Source organism: Fragaria vesca, linkage group LG2, assembly GCF_000184155.1.
Source record: "Fragaria vesca subsp. vesca linkage group LG2, FraVesHawaii_1.0, whole genome shotgun sequence".
Lineage (NCBI taxonomy): Eukaryota > Viridiplantae > Streptophyta > Magnoliopsida > Rosales > Rosaceae > Fragaria > Fragaria vesca.
The window spans coordinates 23,589,002-23,607,071 of NC_020492.1; the positions used below are offsets into that span (position 1 = coordinate 23,589,002).

General features: G+C 36.6%; 3 protein-coding genes across 3 annotated transcripts; 2 read left to right on the forward strand and 1 right to left on the reverse strand.

Annotated features, from left to right (window-relative positions):
* Window positions 1-229: 229 nt before the first annotated feature.
* LOC101295587 lies at window positions 230-2,875 on the reverse strand. The gene is made up of 5 exons (XM_004291358.1): window positions 2,847-2,875; window positions 2,650-2,726; window positions 1,993-2,191; window positions 1,443-1,545; window positions 230-373 (listed from the first exon to the last, which is right to left on the reverse strand). Coding segments are annotated over exons 2-5 (321 nt in total). The 5' UTR covers window positions 2,652-2,726; window positions 2,847-2,875; the 3' UTR covers window positions 230-356.
* Window positions 2,876-5,393: 2,518 nt separating this feature from the next.
* Window positions 5,394-9,833, forward strand: LOC101295882 (potassium channel KAT3-like). Its single transcript, XM_004291359.1, has 13 exons — window positions 5,394-5,660; window positions 5,844-6,059; window positions 6,637-6,798; window positions 6,885-6,942; window positions 7,050-7,367; window positions 7,550-7,789; window positions 7,886-7,984; window positions 8,073-8,105; window positions 8,313-8,498; window positions 8,601-8,684; window positions 8,796-8,865; window positions 9,048-9,182; window positions 9,443-9,833. Exons 1-13 carry the CDS (start codon window positions 5,479-5,481, stop codon window positions 9,544-9,546), a joined length of 1,887 nt encoding a protein of 628 aa, XP_004291407.1. The 5' UTR covers window positions 5,394-5,478; the 3' UTR covers window positions 9,547-9,833.
* A 3,058-nt stretch (window positions 9,834-12,891) lies between these two features.
* Window positions 12,892-15,598, forward strand: LOC101296169. The gene is made up of 3 exons (XM_004291360.1): window positions 12,892-13,258; window positions 13,869-14,966; window positions 15,052-15,598. Exons 2-3 carry the CDS (start codon window positions 13,912-13,914, stop codon window positions 15,206-15,208), a joined length of 1,212 nt encoding a protein of 403 aa, XP_004291408.1. The 5' UTR covers window positions 12,892-13,258; window positions 13,869-13,911; the 3' UTR covers window positions 15,209-15,598.
* The last annotated feature ends 2,472 nt before the right edge of the window (window positions 15,599-18,070 follow it).

Below are 18,070 nucleotides of genomic sequence, written 5' to 3' on the forward strand. Positions count from 1 at the left end.
TATTTAATGACAACAATTTCCCTCAAAATTCAAATATACATCATTTGTTCTAAAAAAGTTTGAGCAGTGTAGCTAATGCATGACTGTAGTTCAAATAAACCGTAAAATAGAAGCACTACTGTATTATGGATTTCAACCAAGAGATTTTCTGGCCACCTTCTAGGTACTCGGCCAACTGTTTGAAAGCTGATATCTTTAGGACTCAGAACAATGAAATTATAAAGTTATGCAAAGATGAAATGAAAATGAGCAAAGTCTGACCTGAAAATCAAGGGAGGAGTGGGATAATAAACTCGTCCATTTTCACCACAAGGGGCGAACACGTCAAAACCAACAATTGTATAGTCCAAGCTTTGTCATTCTGCATATTGGTCTATGCAGAAAAGAATAAATGCAATCAGCTTTGGGACTTCAATGGAGTAAAACAGACAATACAAAACAGTCAGTCCTCTAACAATGTAACCATTTCATCAATAGTTTGTAATTAAACAAATTGTAGAGATGGATTATATCAGAAACAGAAGAAAACAAAGTCATTTCGAGATTTACAATCCCCACCTTTGTATCATGCTGGTAGCGCTTCATCAAAGTGCATCTACAACCATGGTAACATTATATGAAAACCTAAAGGAAATATGTGCAATTACTACATATTCCGTAAATTTGGAAACATTACATAACTAGATTACTGAAGAAATATCAAGATCTGGCCCAAATCCAATAGGTGATTATGGAGCGGAATGCCCAAAACCTTATGAGCTCTAGTGCAGCGTCCTATTTTTCCAATAAGGAACTATACTCAACAATCAACATCCTCACAGGCCCCCTCACGTTGCAAAAACTGAGCCAAACATGTGTAAAACCTAAACTGGGTGACATAAAGCTGTTGGTTTCCAGCTGCACATGTGGTTAACCCAGCCGCAATACTAGGAAATATAGGCATCCAACCAGAGAAAATTGGCAATGGTGGAGAAAGCTAGCTTAATAACGTCTTTTGTGAAGTCATATATTTCGCCCATCAGACAGCATCCAGTGGACACACACACAAAGGCAATGTGGTCACTAGGCCGTTCAGAAATATATAAGACAAGCTAGACATACTAAAAGGTATTATTTTTAGCACACCTTCAGTTGAAAATCAAAGGTAAGTTTTCAGGTTAAAGATTCGAATAAAAAGCAAGTACATGTCAACTTTGATACACAACAGCACTGCACATGGAAATCAACATGCTTTACTAGGAGTAAAATCCTTCAATTGTATCATAGTTTAAAACACTTATGTTTGGATCATGAACCAAACGGACACTTAATTCCCTTCTTACATATCTAAATAGCAAGACTAATTACCAAACCACCAAGCTGAAAATCAGTAAGGAGAAGATTAAGAGCCATATTGCAAGCAGTTCAAGACAAATTAAGCCAGTCCAAGAGCAAAAGTATACCTTGGAATTTTCCAAATGTTTTATAGCTTCCTCTTGCAACGAAGAGTTCATAAAAAGTTGGGATGCAGCAAAGTCCAGCGGCAACATGGTCCTTCATAATAACCTGGAAAATGAAATGTAACTACAATAAACTAAAATAGGAAGGATAGTGTTTCACCTTTCAACTATAAACAATGCAGCATTTTAGCAGGGTAGTACTTTTAAGATTTAAACTGCCCTATGTTGAATACACTCTTAATAAATGTACTTTTTATTAGTTTAGTTTATAATGTAAATTGCCCATATAACTGTCTCATGCATACAATGCTCCCTTCAAAAAGATATTACTGACAATTTACATAATAAAGTAACTTCAAAAGAACAGAACAAGAAAGAGGATGTCTAGATTGACCTTTGAGGTCTGCGAATAACAAGACCCTTTTGGGTTAAGCAGAAGCTAATCATTTATTCTCTTTAGAATGGTGTGCTAGGCATCAATATATGAATCATCTTAGCTTGAGAGTACGAGGAATTTGCAACTTCTTGTAAATAGTTGACACACTCAACATACCGAACACTGTCTACCATTGCTGCATGGTTCATCTTCAAAGTCGGACATGTATGTGGAGCTGCTATTTGCAGATTCAGGTGAACGCCTGGATCTCTCTGAATGAGGAAATGCAGATGGCATGTGTAACACATTGAGATACGAATCAGCAAAAAGAGGATCATCCAAGATTGTTGGTGCACTTTTAGCCAACTGTTCATACCTGCAATATACGTTTAATTTCCAGATTATACATCATGAACCCTAAATTAACAGTTCAGCGCAGAGTACACCAAAATTTTATCAGAATAGCAAGTCGGACAGCGTCATGTTCAGATTAGTCATAACTAGGACCTGGTACATCATCAACACTATGGTGCCTCTCATTCAACAAGGCCACACTGATTGACATAAATTCACGCAGTATAACATTTCCTCATTCCGATATAAAGGCTCTGTGTACATCAGAAATGTACTATATAGACCATCAGGTTTGATTTTATTCAAGCCTTATTCTAGCCATTACTAAATTAGACACAAAACTCTTAAACTTAAATTGATATATCATCTAACTGAAAGACGATGATACTTAGTCACAAATATAGCACAGAGAGCAACCCCAACGGTTTTGACACATGACAAACATAAAAATTCTGACTCAAAGCTGGAATGGCAACTTACATGGAACGACAGCTGAGACATCAACTGCGGACCCCCTTCAATTGTATTGATCACCTTTGTTCAATTGAAGAGCTTGCCTGGACATCAGAGAACAAAAGGCAGTGAGAGGAGGCAAGATGCATCATTAGCATCCCTACTTGTTTCAGAATTACTCGACAAATCACTGCCGCCTTTCTCAACAGTGATTTTGCACGAACCGCTTCATCCTTCAATGGATCACCACACCGGTTAGCATCCATTCTGAGAAATTGAAATCGAAGGAAGCCGTTCTTGCCCATCACCAGGATCCTCTTGGATTCCAGCCACTTGCCTTTTCAAGCTAATCTTAGTCTTCCTTGCACAAATGCAGCGGGTCACTCCCAACAAGGCAAACTTTATCATGAAAGGTGGAGATTTGCAGCAACAAGGAAGGAAAGGGGAAAGCTATTTTGAGCGCAAGATGATGATCCCTAGGCCTTTCTGAATGCAAATCGTTTGCAACCAAGTTAACTATTGATCTTTTTGATATTTGAGGGGTTCATCATTTTTGTACATGAATTACGTTATTTCTGACATATATAACTATGTCGTGACTGATGACAGAACAATCCTGAAATGTATCAATTTATTTCTATTACCGTGTCGTGGATGGTCTTCCCAATCCAATTTCGTGAGTTGTAGATCATACATTGCATATGAAGTAATGTGCACCTTACCAAAGGTGACAACAAGATCAAATTTACCAAAAAAAAAAAAAAAAAAAAAAAATAGGTGACAACAAGATTAAAAGAGAAATGTGGAAACTGACCTCTCGATAAGAATAATTAATATTATACTGTTTCAATTAATACATCAACGATTCAATTTCTTCAAAAGTATCTTGCCACTTTTTAATTGCGAGTCGAACGAAAAAAAATAGTAGAACCAATTACGAATATGATATTCCAAAATTTTACCCATTCTTATAGTTAGAACTTTGGTGACCAGTCATGGACTCATGGTTACCTAAAACCAATAAGATGAGGGTTTATTGGACGAGTTCTTTACGGAAGAAGAACATATTTTTTCTTTGCTCAGGGGGTGCTTGTTAATATTATTATTTAATGTATTTAAATATCAATTTAATGACCAAATGTCCACGTCTTATTGGCTTAGGTCACCTCTAGATGACCATGGTTGGTTATAAGACTGGGCACGGTCCCAGACCAGCAGCTAATTCTCATAGCTCGGGCTCAGAACAACTACTGTCGAAAAAATTATAAGGACAGACAAAAGCTTGGATTGGCATAAATCTAGCCGGGCTCGCCAGTTTTCGAGCTTTATTCCAGTTTGCATCTGGCTCCGATGAAGAACGAGCGACGACCTCAATCACCTCATATCCAAATTCGAGTGTTTGAGATCTAAAGCGAGTTACCTGATGGACTAAGGATCTGAAAAATCACAAAGAGTTGCCCGAAACAAGTGTTGGAGATTTGGAAATATATAGCTATTTTGATTTGTGTTTGACTGGGTAAGATCTATGGCTGAGAGGGATTGAATTGAAATCGAGAGATAAACAGGGAAATTCGATTCGAATTGAGATTGAATAAAATTGGGAAAGTGTTGTGATTTGAGAGAGTGATTGATGGCCTAGGACAGAACCGAACCGACAGATACAAATATTGGACCAGACCTGTCAAAAAAAAAAATTGAAACTGGAAAAAAGCCCGGTTTGGACCGACAGGTTCGGGTCGGTTCACCTAAGTTTTTCCCCTCTTTCATTCCATTTCAATAAGTAGCATATGTTTTTACCTCGGTCAACAATTTTTTTCTGGATATAATCTAACTTTATATCCATGTTGACCATTAACTTAGAGATTAGCATAAAAGGATGCATAATGACATTTTGTTTTTGTGAGAAATGAATGATTCATTGATCAAGGAACAAATTTAATTACAATACCCATAAAAACAAAGCCGAAAAGCTATTAAAAACAAAAAACATTTATCTTCAAGTCAATCAAACTAGAAAGAATAAAATAAAACTGACAACTCGTTAATTCTTTATATGGATCAAACTAGAAATGATGTTTAATAAACGAGTGGCTGATATTGAACATGAGCATTTAAATACATTATTTTGTGTCAGTAAAGTTCCTCTTTAGGTGAATAGAATCTGTTTCCGTTACTAAAGGCGCTAGTCACGATTCTATAATATCAACTGCAATCTCATTGTCAATTAGGCTATAACAATCTCCAAAATAGCTATTAAACCAGTGTGCATTTTTTTCTCCATAGTCAATTTGGTGTGTCAATCTGACTATGCACACAAAGTTATTGAAACCCCCATTCTTTGAGATAATATCTAACTCTGCGTACTTTCTTGTAGCATTGTGGATACATATATATCGTGGTCCTGTTCTAATCTCTTGCTTCTATTGTCAAAGGCTCTACGGATGCATACGAGTATATGATATTATAACATATAGATGATCGATATAGACGACAGTGCTAATTTTGGCATTTTCATAAGGATTTGACTTATTAAGGGAGGTGATCATGTATGCAAATTCATTTCCCAAATCGTCTCCAATGTATTATCTATGTTATCTCTCCGCAAAATATGATTCCAGACTTAAAAATATAGAGATTCGTGTGAAAGCTCTCTACCACCTTCCTTTTGATATACGCATATATTAATCAGCTCGTAGACTTGCACAAACAATTACAAACTATCAAATACTATTCTAATGAGATCATAGACTTTGATTATTTCATATATAATCAACAACTAGCCAAAACGTCTTCTTCAATTCTTCTTCATCTCCCTCTCTTCTCTATTTCTTAGTTCTAGTAGCTAGTGGTTCAATAATGTCGTCGTCGTTCCTAACGGCGTCGCCGCTGCCTCTGCTGTTCCGAAGGCGGTCGAGCGGCGAGATCAGGAACTTGGCCTCGGTTTCGAGCAGCATATTGCCCGCTTTTGGAACCGTCGTCGATGATGGCCACTTGCAAACCAAGGGATTTGTTGTTGCTCCCTACGATAGGAGATACCGGTATGTCTATGTTCATACACTCTTCTTATTCCACAACCTGAAAGTTCACGTCAAGTTTTAATGAATGAATCTACGTTTTTCTCTATATATGTTAGGAAATTAATATGTCATTAATTTGTACACTTGATTATTTGTATGAATAGTTGGATATTAACTAATAGTGAATATTGTGATGGTATGAAGGTGGTGGCAGACGTTCTTGGTGGTGCTGGTGGTGTACTCAGCATGGGCGTCGCCGTTCGAGTTGGCTTTCAAAAAGGTGGCGACGGGATCTCTCATGCCGGTGGATTTGGTGGTCGATGCCTTCTTCGCCGTCGATATAGCACTCACTTTCTTTGTGGCTTACTTGGACAAGTCAACCTACCTCTTGGTGCTTGATCATAAGAAAATTGCTTCCAGGTAAGAAAGCTAGACAAGTAAAGAGATCGATCTATTCAATACATGAACACGGTGTGATTAGGTGTTAATCAAATTGGTATTTGTTATTCAAATCTCCAATGACGTGTTGTTTCTGTAAAATAATTTTCATCAATTATAATTAGTAAACAAATTTTTACACAAAATCTAAAAATGAAGTTTGCGATAGTTCATTGAACAAGCACATCTTAGAGGGTAGTCAAAGTCAAAATATATCAAAATCTAGACTATTGCATATCCAATCTTTCCCTAACCAAACTATGGAACAACAAATACCCATCTACAAATGAACCTGGAAAATGTTATTTATCTGATGATTAAAGAAGATTTTAATTAATTATCATCATATACAGATATACCAATAGTTATACATCAGATTTTGATACAAAATGAAAATTAAAATGCATATCTTTGACCATGGTAATCAAGCAAGAGAACCGTAGTCTACTGGTGAATTGTCTTTGATTGAGTCTAGCTATAGCATCAAGAACATGTTATAAGATTCGTATTTGCTTAATTTCTCGGTAATGAGCTGCGTAGATGCATGATATGATTGCAGGTACATTACAAAATATTACTTCGCAATGGACGTAGCCTCGACTGTACCGTTTCAAGCCCTTCACAGACTCTTCACTGGCCATACTCGAGAGGGCCTCGTCTTTGGCATCCTCAATCTGCTTCGTCTCTGGCGTCTCCGCCGCGTCAGTGAACTCTTTAAAAGGTACTGTACTTCATGGATCCAATGACATTCCTACCTTCTCTTCCGAAAACACATCTGTCTGTTGATCGATACATGTTTTCCTGCAGACTAGAGAAAGACACTCGCTTTAGTTACTTTTGGGTCAGATACTTCAAACTCATTTGTGTAAGTACTAGTTTGCTGGTCTTAATTTGTAATCCTCAAAAAGCTTTATGCACTCTTCTTTATGTTACCAATCGATTGTGTCGACTTTTCCTACGGATGTTGTACAGGTTACACTATTTGCAGTGCACTCGGCAGGTTGTTTCTACTACTGGATGGCCACCCATCACAAAGCCTCAGCTGATACATGGATTGGAACTGAGGTCAATAATTTTGAACACAGAAGCATCTGGCTAGGTTACACATATGCCATATACTGGGCCACTGTCACCCTCACCACTGTTGGCTATGGTGACTTGCACGCAGTTAACTTTGGGGAGAAGATTTTCAGCATCTTCTATATGCTTTTCAACATTGGACTCTTTGCTTATTTGGTTGGTAACATGACCAATCTTGTTGTCCACAGTGCTTTCCGGACATTGTTCATGGTAACTTTTCTTTCTCTGTTACATAATGTTCTCTTCTGGATATATAGGCAGATAGTTTGTTTGTTATCTTGTTTCGATCAAGTTTTCGAATCATGAACCATTGATGAATGTGAAATCCCACTTAAGATTAATTGATTGTTTAGAGGAATTATCATGATGTTGAGTATGATTTATATATTTAGAGGGACTCTATCAATGAGATATTCAGATATGCAAGCAAGAACAGACTTCCAGAAGGCTTGAAAGAGCAAATGCTTGCCCACATGCAACTCAAGTTCAAGACAGCAGAGTTACAGCAGGAAGAAGTTCTACAAGACCTTCCGAAAGCAATAAGATCCAGCATTGCGCACCATCTTTTCCGGAAAACCATTGATAAAACCTACCTATTTAAAGGAATTTCTGAAGAGCTTACCGTTCAATTGGTACAATTCTCATTTAGCCCATCTTCACCTCTATACTAGATCTGAAAAAATATTAGTAGTACCATGCTGATGTTGTGTACACCATGTTTGTTACAGGTCTCAGAGATGAAAGCAGAATATTTTCCTCCCAAAGTTGACATTATCTTGCAAAATGAAATTCCAACAGACTTTTACATTCTAGTAACCGGAGCTTTGGTATTACTTCTCTCTCACATATTGATGTTCAAACTGCAACACTGGAAACATTATTTATTAACTGTCGCGAGAATATTTGAAACTGCAGGACATGCTAGTATACAAGAACGGCACAGAACAGGTAATGTTTGGAAACTTCATTTACAAAAAATTGGTACACTGAACTTGTATGGAAGTAGCAATTTTCCGACTTTCAGAGTCCCCCATTATGAACTAGGGAAATTAAGTTCATCATACAAACTTTTTGCCTCTGTATAGCAAATCAATTACTGTATCTATAGAACTATAGATAGATGTTTTTTCTGATAGAATGGCTTGTATCTGGCAGTTCTTGTCAACTCTAGGATCTGCAGACATGGTAGGAGAGTTAGGGGTGTTTTTCAATATCCCACAACCATTTACAGTGAGAACAAAAAGGCTTTCTCAGGTTATACGCATCAGTCATCAGCATTTCAAGCAAATGATTCAGCCACAGAATGAAGACTCAAAGATAATCATCACAAACTTTACTCAGGTCTGTATTCTGTAACACCTATAAACATTATGACCGTCCCGGCCTCATCATAGTTATGCAACTTCTAAAGATATTTGTTCATGCTGACTCCTTCCTTCTCAGCACTTGAAGGACTTAAAACAGGAGGTGTTACAAGAAATTCCATTTCTACCAGAATTGCTGGAAGAACTTAATACAGAGCAGCTGGTACACTCATTAACTGTTTCTTGAATATCTTGAATGGACATAGACTTGCTTCTATGGAGTTTAATCAGGACTTCCGGTACTCTTTCCCAATTTTATCCCTCTTATTTGCAGGGTATGGAATCAAATGAAGATGCACGAAATCATGAACCAGTGGATAACCATGGAGATCCAATTGTGGAAGGTAAACTCGATCATCTCCCAGTTTAACTAGTTCTGTATTGTTATATGGCATAGGGGAATCAGCTATAGCTATGTCACCTATAAAGAGTGAATATGAGTGGTACAAGAACAAACTAATTATGATACAACTATACAGTAACTAGAATACACATTTTGCCTTAAGATTTTGCTATCATGTTACAGGAACAAACAAAACTAGTGCTCCGGCGCCAATTACCATGAGAGTGATAATTCATGGCCATCATCCAAATGAAGGTGACTCCAAAGGAAAACTAATTCATCTGCCTGATTCTATAGACAACCTTCTGAGATTAGCAGGTAATTATCACTCTACTCGAGACACAATTAGCATCCAAAGCATACCATGACACTAAACCCTTATATCTTCCATAGTTCTGAATATCCCAAAGGACAAACCTGATCAATTTGGAAGCGTATTGGAAATTTTAAGACTACATTGTGACCAAGTTACATTCTAAAAGAGAGAAAACAACCTATTTATAGGCAAAGGAAACAATACTACCTGGTTTATACTTACATAGTGTAACACTGTAACTCGTTACATGCTGTGAATGCAGAGAAAAAGTTGGAAAAAAGAGGAAGCACAATTGTCATGGCTGACGGCTCAGTGGTTGAAGAACTGAATACTTTGAGAGATAACGATCACTTGTTTATCTTTTGAACCCAAAGAAGAAAATGTGATCGTGCACTAACAGGTTTCAGCCATCTTATATATGCATTGTGTAATGTAATTCATAATATAAGGATGAAGATTTGCAGAGCCAACAACAGTTCTGTGACAATTGGCCTCATGAAGCACTTAACTTCTGTACGTATAACGTTCATGGATTTGTATATAAATACCCTTATTGGGATTATGTGAAGAACTCATAAGAGTGTTCGATATAATGTCTTGATCGAATTATATCGGTTTGACGATTTGGGAAAAGAAAAAAAAGATTTCTTTTTTGATGATTTTGCCAAATGGATTGTCTGATTCCTTGCTCTTCCATTGTTATAGTTTATGAATCGTTTCCTTCAAATTAGTTAGATCATGTAATTCCTGCCTTTGAAATATAAGGTTTATGCAATCATATTTATCAGAAAATGCTAATGTCACGTACTCATAATTAAGGAGATAGTTCTCACTTTTCAGTAAATAGTAATATATGAAGTGTGAACAGAATGTGACCAAATAGGTTAAAAAAGCCATCGGAAAAAACAAGACAAATGCATATAATTATTACTCTAACATGATCAAAACATAAGAATATTACCTCCATCATGTGTTCCCCATTGAGCAAGAAATGAATAACAAACATCAAAACGTGTTAAAAAAAATGTGGTAGAAACAAAGACCTTGTGGCTCGTACAATGTTACCATTATAATAAACCAATATCTACTCAATGGTGCAAAGCGAATCTATGGACTTGGATATGTGACATGCTTTTACTAGACAAATTAGTCTCAACCTTTATAGTTTTTAACAGCAAAGGTCCTGTGACTAACTGGAATTTCCAATACTTAATTCGTATATAAAAGTTGCAAGTACCGAAAGAAATCACAGTTGATTATAAGTATCACAATCCCATTTTCAAGTAGAAGAACAAAGATAGAATAGAGAAAGTTCCGTTAGGTCTTAGAATGATGATGATGAGATAGGATGATCTTGTCTGATATTTTTTTTTAATAATAACAAATAAAAAGTGTGCTATCATTCAGAGTGTTATGTAAAAAGAAATGTATTTTAAGGTTATAAAGAAAAAAAAATTATAGTGCAATATTTATCAATACATACTTATTACGCATTCTATCAGTATTGAATGTTTTAAATCACTTATACATGTGTGTACATACACACGATGCATGGAACAATTCTTGTAATAAGAACAAAAATTAATGGTAATTATATGATTTATTTATTTTGAAATAATAAATTTTCTTACATAACTAGATAATGATTTTCTCCTCGTCAATATAACTGACATGTATCACACATATCAATTTGGAGTTACTGATTTTCTTTTCTGGTACTAAGTCACTATGAATGACAAAACTTGTATCTAAATGAAACAGAGTGAAGGGAGAGGAAATGTCACATTCATAGGATTTATGAGATACCAAATTGTACGTGAGGGCATGAAAAAACCTGAAATGTATTATCAAAATCTTTTAAAATAGAATCTATGGAAATGGCCCTACTTATTCTTTCCATTCTATTTTGTTTCATTAATTTGTTTCTAGCACAATACCAAACCCTTTGTTAAGACATTGATACATATACTTTACCTACCAACCTGCAAATCCGCTTCAAGACACTAAACCAAATAAACACTCAAAGAGTTAGTTATTAATTTAAGTCTCAAATCCTTCGATGCTTGACATCTCATTGAGCTATGAGCTTAAGATGGTCATTATTAATAAGATCAGAGACTTAATTTACAAAACTAAAGGATACAAAGACACAAGATGTTCTAAACAATGTTTTTGGAGCTTGTCTAAATACATGTATGGTTTATAAAAAAGGGCTATATGATTGTCGAGATAAGATAAATAATAGTTTCATTCTTATTCGTTGAAGTTGGTAAAAAACACTATATATGTATGAAATAAAATGATTTCTCATTTGTTCTTGTGTATGTGCGCCAATACATTCATTTAGTAAACAGATGGTAGATTCTCAGTTATGGTGTAAACTAAGGTCTTAAGATTTCCAAAATAAAATGAAGAAGTTTTTTTATTTTTTATTTTTATCTAAGGTATTTCATTCCAATCAAGTAAGAAAACGAAGATTTCGTATTCTTGTCTAAAAAAGTGCAACATCTCATGATAATGACGTCAGTTTGTGGTGCTGGACATGAAAGGCGAAAGGAGTAAAGCCGCTTAGGGCCACGCGTCACGCTATCAATCAACTTCAAATGGACTCTACATCAAACAACCTTTAGTAGGGGGCACGTGTGAGCTCGTCAGGGACTAGCGTACGAAATACCAAATATAACCCTACCGCCGCTCCGTTAACGCTGCCCAAACGGCCTCCGTTGCGGGGTCAGGTCAGGTCAGGTCAGATCAGGTCAGTCAGACAGTCATAATGGAAAAACCTGCGCCTCTGTGAGTCCACAGGTTTCTTTTGTCGTTTAGTGATGACTCAGCTCAGTACAGTAAAGTAAAGAAGAAACTGGAACCCATTTTTTTCTTTCTTTTCTTGAGTTAATTGAACTTTGACCCACTCCCGTCTGCAAAGTGCCCTTTTACCAACTTCTCTTTCACCTCCCCCAGATAATTACTCAACTTTAATTATTATTCACTCAAACATGAAAAAAAAAATTACTCTTTTTTATATTTCCTGTATTTAATTAAAATTCTAGACTTTGTAGGTTTAACCGTTTAAGCATAGGGCTGGAAATTATGAAATGGATGAATTCAAGTTTAGGCTACTTTTTAGTCTCATCGATCGATGGATAGTTCATCAACTAATATATGTATCATATAGAATCTCTTAAAAATTATCTAATATCAAAAAAAAGTTGGATATTTAAATAATCTCTAACTCTGTTGATCTTTCAGGTAAATAAATTATATATACATATGCCTAAGTTGTAAACCTATGTAAAAGATAGACCAAATAACAAACAATTAAGATACCGATAATCATAATGTATGTTTTTTTAGTATATATATTAGTAGATCGATGATCAATCGAAACTGATATATTTGCAGATCATATAATGATATATTATATGTCGGTTAGAAATATTTGTTTAATAATAGTTTTTATTTTCTTTTCCTGATGAGTATTTGCTAAGGATAGTTGGTTACTAATTAGTACTCTTTTTTGGTTGATAGAAGTTAGTAATTAGTATTTGAGCTGAATAAGATTCATACTTCAAGTTGTTTTCAAACGATTACGTCCCCCGTTTTAATGAAATTGGGAATATATTTGGAAGAAGTGGTCCGAAGGCACTAGGTGATGAGGTGGCAGTAAAAGAGGATGAATGTAGTACAAAAGCTTTGGTGAAATACGTACACAATATACGGACTAGTTTGTTTTATTACTCTTCAGTCTTCACTACTCTCTATTGTGGGAGAGAGAAAACACACAAAATAGGAGCTTTTTAGAGAGAAAGAGTGAGTGAGAGTCTCTGAAGAGTATTTCAGAAGCTCAGTGCTTCCCTGATTTTGAGGCAGAGAGAGACTGAGAGGAGTGGAGGGCAAGTTTCACACGTAGAGACACACCGCTTGTCAAAACCCAAAGACTCTTTTCTTCTCTCTTTCCTTTACTTGCATTTGCTGCCTCCCCTTGTTTTGTAACCAAAGAAAATAACCCATCATCAACTCATCTTTCTCAAGTTTTAATTTCCAGAGCTGAAAGAGAGGAGAGAGTGAAAACAGTCAGGTGGGTTTTTCACTTTTTCTGATTCTTCTTCCGCTCTTTGTTTCGACACCAATGTTGGGTTGTTCTAGCTCCAATTTGAGATCTTTTGCTTTCTGGGTTTTTTAATTCGAGCTTTATAGTTTTGTATTGGGCATTCATTGTGTTCTTGTGCATGTTTAATCTGATTTTTTGAGGGGTTCTTATCTGGGTATTGTTATTATTTAGTAGATGTTTTGTTTTTTTTCTGGGTTAATTGATAAATGATATAGAGGGATTCATCTCCCTTTCCCATGTTCATATAGATTTATTGCCAAAGCTAATTAATTTCCCACTTTACATTTGATTTGACATCTCTCTGTCATTTCAGACAACCCTTTAATGCTTTTAATCAAACCCCTCCACAATAAAAAGTGAATAAATGCTGGTTCATATTATTGAACCACTACCCAGATTTCAGTTCATCTCAATATTTGATAGCCTTGTGTTAGTTATGTATGTGTGAGGTTTGATTGTGTTTGTTGTATTTGTTTTGTGCAATGTAGCTCATGGATTGTGATGCTCTTGATGACTATAAGCTATAGATTGTGGATTAGTTCTTGTATTGATTTGAAGTTTGTTGATTTTGGTACAGAAAGAAGAGGGCTTTTTGGTGCCCAGTTGGGGACTTTGAGATAATGCTGAGGAAGAGGACCAGGTCAACTCAGAAGGATCAAGATCAACACCAAATGGGGCATCTGCCAATTTCTAATACTGGGTCTGAGTCACATTTCCGGTCTGATGTTCTTGGACCGAATCCGAAAAGCAACCCTTTTTTCACTATCCCTGGTCTGTTTGTGGGGTTGGGTCCTATAGGTTTAACAGATTCTGATTCAATTAGGAGCCCAACTTCGCCTCTAGATTTCAGGGTGTTTTCGAATCTAGGCAGCCCCTTTAGGTCCCCAAGATCACCTCTCGATGGGCATAAGAGGAGCTGGGGTAGTAGTAAAGTAGGCTTAAGCATCATCGACTCTTTTGATGATGATGTGAAGTGTTCTGGGAAAGTTCCCAGATCATCGGAGAGTAAGAACATTCTTTTTGGACCTGGGATGAGGATTAAAACCCGAGATTCTCGATCCAATACCAATTCTATTGGGTCACCTAGATCTCTGCCCAAGAACTATGCAATTTTCCCTCATTCCAAAGTCAAGTCTCCTTTACAAGAGAGTAGCTCTGATGTTGTTTTTGAAATTGGAGAAACCCCATCAGAACCTGAGTCATTTGGAAAAATAAGGTCTTGCTCATTCGATTCTGCTAGGACCTTTTCAACCCTATCAGGTTTAAGCAAGCTTAACCCCAATTCTACTAGAAATTTTTGCTTGGAGAATGTAACCAACCCACAATTTATAGGAGGAAGCCCCAACTCTGCCACCCTAATGAATGTTGGATCCACTGGTTCTGGCAATGAGTTTGTTGGGTCTCTCTCAGCTAGTGAGATTGAGCTTTCTGAGGATTATACTTGTGTGATTTCTCATGGTGCCAATCCAAAAACAACTCATATCTTTGGTGACTGCATTTTGTGCCACTCTGAGGATTTGAGCAAATCTTTTGAGAATGAGAAGAAGGGAATTGGATCACCTCAGCTGGCTACAAGCTTGGGGAGTTTTGTTCAGTACCCCTCAAACAATTTCCTGAGCTTCTGCCACTACTGTAACAAGGAACTGGAAGAGGGGAAAGACATTTACATATACAGGTATGAAGCAGACACATCTATTAATGAATAAAGCTCTGGCAAGTAGTTTTGGAATCAATTACTTATATCATTCGATTTCCTGCAGGGGTGAAAAAGCATTTTGCAGCTTAAGTTGCCGCTCTGTGGAGATTTTGAATGATGAGGAATTGGAAATGTGCAATGATGAACCTTCTGAAGAGCCTCTTGAGTCAGATGATGGCAAGGAACTTTTTTTTGAAACTGGCCTCATTGCTGATAAATAAGAGATTTCTCCACCTCCACCATACCATGTTTGATGAGACCTGTTATAGAGGCAGACACCCCTGATCATCTGTTTACGCAGAGCTGTTTGTGTGCATCGCTTGGCAGCCATGGATGATTGTTTTGTACATGTTTGCGTTGCTAACTGTGTTTCAGCTTTCATGATCTTGGTGGATGATAGGTTACTAGTTTTGCTATCCATAAACTAGACATTGATGTAATGCCATCGAAGTACTATATATTACTGCTTTGTAATTCATGTGGGAGGGTGATAACCGACTTTTTTGGCTTCCCCCCATTTTACTACTTCAACCTTCGTCTTTTTGTGACAAGAGTTGTGTAATCATGAACCAGTTTTTGACTGAATATATAAAGTACTATTACCAATACATACACTCCGTTGTCTGTTTGAAATTTTCATGACCTTGTGGAGTTCGAAGGTAGACATTTTTTTAGCATATATTGCAGATTTTGATTTTGGTACCTTGGTTTGGTGGAAGCAACAAGTTTTTCACTATGATGAGATTGAAGTACCTTCTGGCTGTTCTATGCTGAAAGCTATCCTTCATCATCGCATTCAGCATAGCATCCAGCTAATCCTGCAGTTTGAGGGTTGAGAGCTATATACATTCTCACTCACATTATGAGTAGACTCTGCTGATGGTTTCCAGTTACTTTACAAGAACTCCATCTCGACCTAGGAGACCACTCAAGGTGAAGCCAACTTAAGAAGAGGATTTCAAGATCTTCCAACCCAATATCATGCCTAATTGTAAATTGGATTCAACTCCAACTGTCTATTACGCACTCGAGGTCCATAAAAGTTAAAGACTGGAATTTGGATAGAGTATGTAAAGCAGTTTAAACTTTGTTTACAAGTTTTATACCCAGTGGCGGAGCTAGAATTTAAAGTTAGGGAGAGTTGAGATTTATTGTAACATGATTTACCGTTATCATATCATGAAAAAAAAAATTAATGTATGATCAATGAATAATAAGTAACTAGTTAATAGTATGTTGTTTTAATTATCTCCTATATTTTAATGTTGGCCAATAATTCTTTTTAAACTATTGGTTTTCTGTTTATGAATGCATGAATATATTCCCTAATGCTTTTAATCAAACCCCTCCACAAAAAAAAGTGAATAAATGTTGGTTGATATATTACTGAACCACTACCCAGATTTCATTTCATCTCAATCTTTGGTAGTCTTGTGTTCTTCATGTATGTATGTGAGAGGTTTGATTGGGTTTGTTGTATTTCTTTTGTGCAGCGTAGCTAGGGTAAACTGTGTTTCTGTTTCTTAATTAATTCTGTTTCTTTTGTGCAACAATGTAGTCTAGTTAGGATGAGGATGAGTCTAGTTTGGATGAGGATGGGTGGCATGTACCCGATGATCATGATGGCCTTCTGGGCATTGGTGATGGTGTTCGCTTTAGGGCGGCACGTTGTCGAGGCGGACGACAAGGCAGCCGCCGATCTCTCCATCTACCCTATGGACGTATGCGTCACGCTTGGCTTCACCACGGCCCTCTGGTGCATCCTTGACTTCACAGCCGACCTTCCTCGCCGTGATGTCCGCGATATCATCCATTTCACCCTCGTCTGCGCTTCCCTGATGTTTATCTGGGGGTCTTGCATTACTGTGTCATCTCACCACCTCTTGGTCCGCGTCATGGCTGCTTCGACGACTGTTGCTGTCTTCTCGCTCATCAGGTGGCTTAATTTGGACGTCTTCTCGCTCATCAGGTGGCTTTGGAGACGTTATGACTTGAGAGCTCCCACATTTGGCTCTATGCACGTCTCTTATTAATATTTAGCTAGCTAGCTTTAGTTGATTATGAAAAAAAAAAACATATTTATGTAACAGAGGTTATTAATCTATTTATGCTTACAAGTTCTATACTTTACGTCTCAATCTTAGTTCTAGAAATTTCGGTGTCCAAGTGAATCTGAAGCAAAAACTAACTGCACAACAATCCCAAGTGTGACTAAGAGAGAGGAGGTGTTTAAGCATCTTGTAGATGACATTGGCTATTCAATACAAGCCCTATCAATGAAATGTGGGATTCTTACGGTTCTCGACATTAAGAAGTTCCAAGTTGCTTGTGAAGATTACTCTGTAGTCACCCTCGGTGTCTCTTATGTTCCTCAGTTGCTGGCTTCCTCAATCGCATTCGAAGAGGTCTCATTCCTTTTGTTTTGGTTTATAACTTTAAATTAGCTTAATGATCATGTTCCAACAATTTTTTGGACACAAAACTAGAAGAGTCTGTTTTATGAATATGACTAATTTGAAACCAAAGACTATAGGAAGTCATTTTAACGGGGACTCTTAAGTTGAGGACTTTTCGGCTTATCCAACTTTTCGATCTTATATCCACATCTTAACCGTTCAGTTTATAGGTATTTATAAGTAGATCATTTTTGTAAATTTTTAGCCATATTGAACCGATCATGAACTTGAACGTTTTATGTTTGACAAATTTGGTTCGTCCATTAATTTGATCTAGTTTGTTATATTAACGATCACTGATTTGACTGAAAATTTGTAGGGTTAATCTACACATATAGACCTAAAAACTGAACGGATGTCAAGATATGACCGAAAAATAAGTCTTTTAAACCAAAAGTCATCAACTAGTCTTCAACTTAAGAGTCAGAAAGGTTCCCAAAGACTATCATGCATATATTATTTATGAGTAGATTTCTATGCATATATTATTTATGAGTAGATTTCTATGGTGGATTTGGTGTCTGTTCCATACAGATAGCTTTCGGATAAAATGAAAATCAGCTGTTTTTTTTTTTTGGTAGTGTCACACACTCATACACAAGTCCTCGAACTGTTGTTTAGGTCTCT